The 2,500-nt window shown below is 81.6% G+C and overlaps 1 protein-coding gene across 1 annotated transcript in view; it reads left to right on the top strand.

Annotated features, from left to right (window-relative positions):
- The window catches only part of LOC135292627 (basic proline-rich protein-like), a 4,621-nt gene extending 3,018 nt beyond the window's left edge, over positions 1–1,603 (top strand). Inside the window, exon 5 of the mRNA XM_064406768.1 lies at positions 220–1,603. Coding sequence (XP_064262838.1) covers positions 220–1,603 — 1,384 coding nt within the window. The remainder of the gene's footprint in view (positions 1–219) is intronic.
- Positions 1,604–2,500: the final 897 nt, after the last annotated feature.

Below are 2,500 nucleotides of genomic sequence, written 5' to 3'. Positions count from 1 at the left end.
TGGCTTTCGGCACCGACCCCGCACGCGCGGAGGGGCCGGGACCGCTCACGCCGAGCGGCCCCTTTCTCTTGCGCCGAGGACGCGCGGGCGCGCGGCCTGGCTTCGACCGTACGAGCACAAACAAACGGAGGAAAAAAAAAAAAAAAGGCCCACGGAACGCTCCGAAGGCCGGCGAAAAGGCGGGGGGACCCGCGCCCCCGACCGCCTCCCCCCGCAAAGGGAGACGCCGCCTCGTGTGCCGTTCTTCGGAGGCGGCCCAGGCGCCCGGGCTCGGCCCGGCCTCCGCGCGGAGGGCCAGCACGGCGCGCGACGGACCGCGGGGGGCACGGCGGCCCGCCCGACCTCGATTGCACGGGACGACACACACGCACACGCGGCCGGGGGCACGACGGCCGTCGGCCCCCGCACGCGCCGGCTCCCCTTCGCCGCGCCGCGGCGCGGCCGGCTCTCCCCAGCGGCCTTGCAACGCTCGAGACGGCACGCGCCGACGACCGCACCGCCGGCGCGCCCCCCGCGGGAACCGCTCCCGTCGGAAAGGCCAGCGACCGGCGGCCGCACCCCGTCGCCGGTGCCGGAGGCGGACGCCACCGAGACCCGAGCCGGCGCCGCGGGTGCCCGAGGCCGGCCGGGCGGCGGACCCGCCGCCGCCGCGGCCGCCCTGCCGGGCCCACCGCAGCCGCGTCGCGCCGTCGGGGCCCCTTCCCCCGGGCACGCGCCCGGCGGAAGGCGTACGGCGCCGAGCCGGGGGGCAACGCCCGCTCGCCGCGCTCCCACGCGGAGACCGGGCGGGGAAGCGCCCCCGCGGCTGCCCGCACGCCCTCCCTTCGGCCCACACGCGGCCGGGAAGGGCGACGGGAACGCGACGGGTGAGGCCCGGGCCGGGACGGCCGACGGCGCCGGAGGGCGCCGCCCGGCAGGCCGCCCCCGCCCCCCCGGGCGGGAGGGGGGGACACTCGCCGAGCGGCGACGCCGCCGCTCGGCACGGGGCCGCCCGCGCTCGCGGGCCTCCGCCGACGGAGGCACCGCCGAGCGCTCGCCCCAGACGGGGTGGGGGGGCGGTCGGGCCGGGGACGTCCGGCGGACGGCGCCGCCGGTGCGTTCGAGGAGAAGGCCGTCGAGGGGAGAGGCACGGCCGCGCCAAGGAGAGAGCGGCCAAGGAGAGAGCGCGGCGGGCGCCGGCGGCCGCAACCCCGCGGCTGAGGAAAGGCAGAGAGCGCGCGCTCTCTGCCGGCATCGCCCCGGTTTCGAGGGGAGCGGGTCGGCCGGCCCCGCGGCACGACCGCGCGCCGCGGCCTCTCCGCCGAGGCCGGGCCGCAGAGAGGGGGGGGCAGGGCGCCCCTCCCCGGCGCGGCGCGGTTACCCGCCGCCCGCGCGCGCGGCGGAGACGACGGCGGCGGCGGGCGCGCGGCCGGTGGCAACGGACACCACCGCAGGGGATCGGCGGGAGCGGCTCCCCACCCCTCAGTGGCGCCGCGCCACCGCCCGGCGCACGCCTGCCGCCGCCGGCACCGCCGCCGCCGCCGCGGCGGGGCGCGCCGAGCCGCCCGAGTCTTTAAACCGCCGCCCGGCCCGGCGGGCCCCTTTCGGCCCCCGCGGCGTTTGACGACGCCGAGGGAACCTGGGGACCCGCCGAGGCGCGGAGCGCTAGGTACCTGGCCCTGGGGCGAGGGAGACGACCTGCATGGCCCCGCCGGGGTGCCTCTCCCGCTGCCGCCCTCGGGGGAGCGTCCACCGGCGGGGGCGCGCCCGACATCTGCCGCCACCACCGCGGCGTCCTTCTCGGGGCCCGGGGTCTCCCTCAGTAGCCCGGCGCTGCGCCCGAGAGGACGACCGCGGCTCGGGCCGCCCCGCCGGCGCGGAGACGCGGCCCGACCACCGAGCACGCTCGGCCGACCCCGCCGGGAGGCCGCGGCGCCGGCGACGGGACGACCGAAGCCGCCACCGCCGCCGCCGCCGCCGCACCAGCCCGGCGGCGGGTCGCACGCGAGGGGAGCGCGCACGCGCCCCGGAACGCCCGGGGGCTCGGCCCTTGGAGTTCCTCCGCTGCGCGAGGGGCCGCTGGGCCCGAGAGCGGGATTTCGCCGGCCGGCGAAAGGCCCGCTCCCCGGTGCGGGAAGGGCCGGAGGAGCCGCCTCCTCCGGGCCCCGAAGGCGGCCTCGCCACCCGGTCCCTCGCCGGTCGCCATCGGCCGCCGACGAGTGCGACGGCCGGACGGCCGGCCGTCGCTCGACGGGCGAAGGAGCGAGGGCGGGGGCCGGCGCGCCTCCGGGAGGGGCCGTGCCGAGCACCCCTCCCTCCCGGCACCCGGGCGGCTCTCGCGCACCGAGAGGAGAGAGCCGGGCTCGGGCGCCCGCGTGCGCACCGGCGACCGGCGTTCGGCGGCGCCGGCCGCGGCGGCCGAAGGCTCGGGGCCGGCCGCCCCGCCACCCTCCGGCGGGGACGGACCGGCGGCAGACCGGCGCAAGCCGGGGGAGGGCGGGGAGGAAAGCAGCCGCGGCGG

Source organism: Passer domesticus, unplaced genomic scaffold (assembly GCF_036417665.1).
Source record: "Passer domesticus isolate bPasDom1 unplaced genomic scaffold, bPasDom1.hap1 HAP1_SCAFFOLD_376, whole genome shotgun sequence".
Taxonomy (NCBI): Eukaryota; Metazoa; Chordata; class Aves; order Passeriformes; family Passeridae; genus Passer; species Passer domesticus.
The sequence above is the reverse complement of the archived record's forward strand: the minus strand, read 5'-3'. Positions and strand labels throughout refer to the sequence as shown.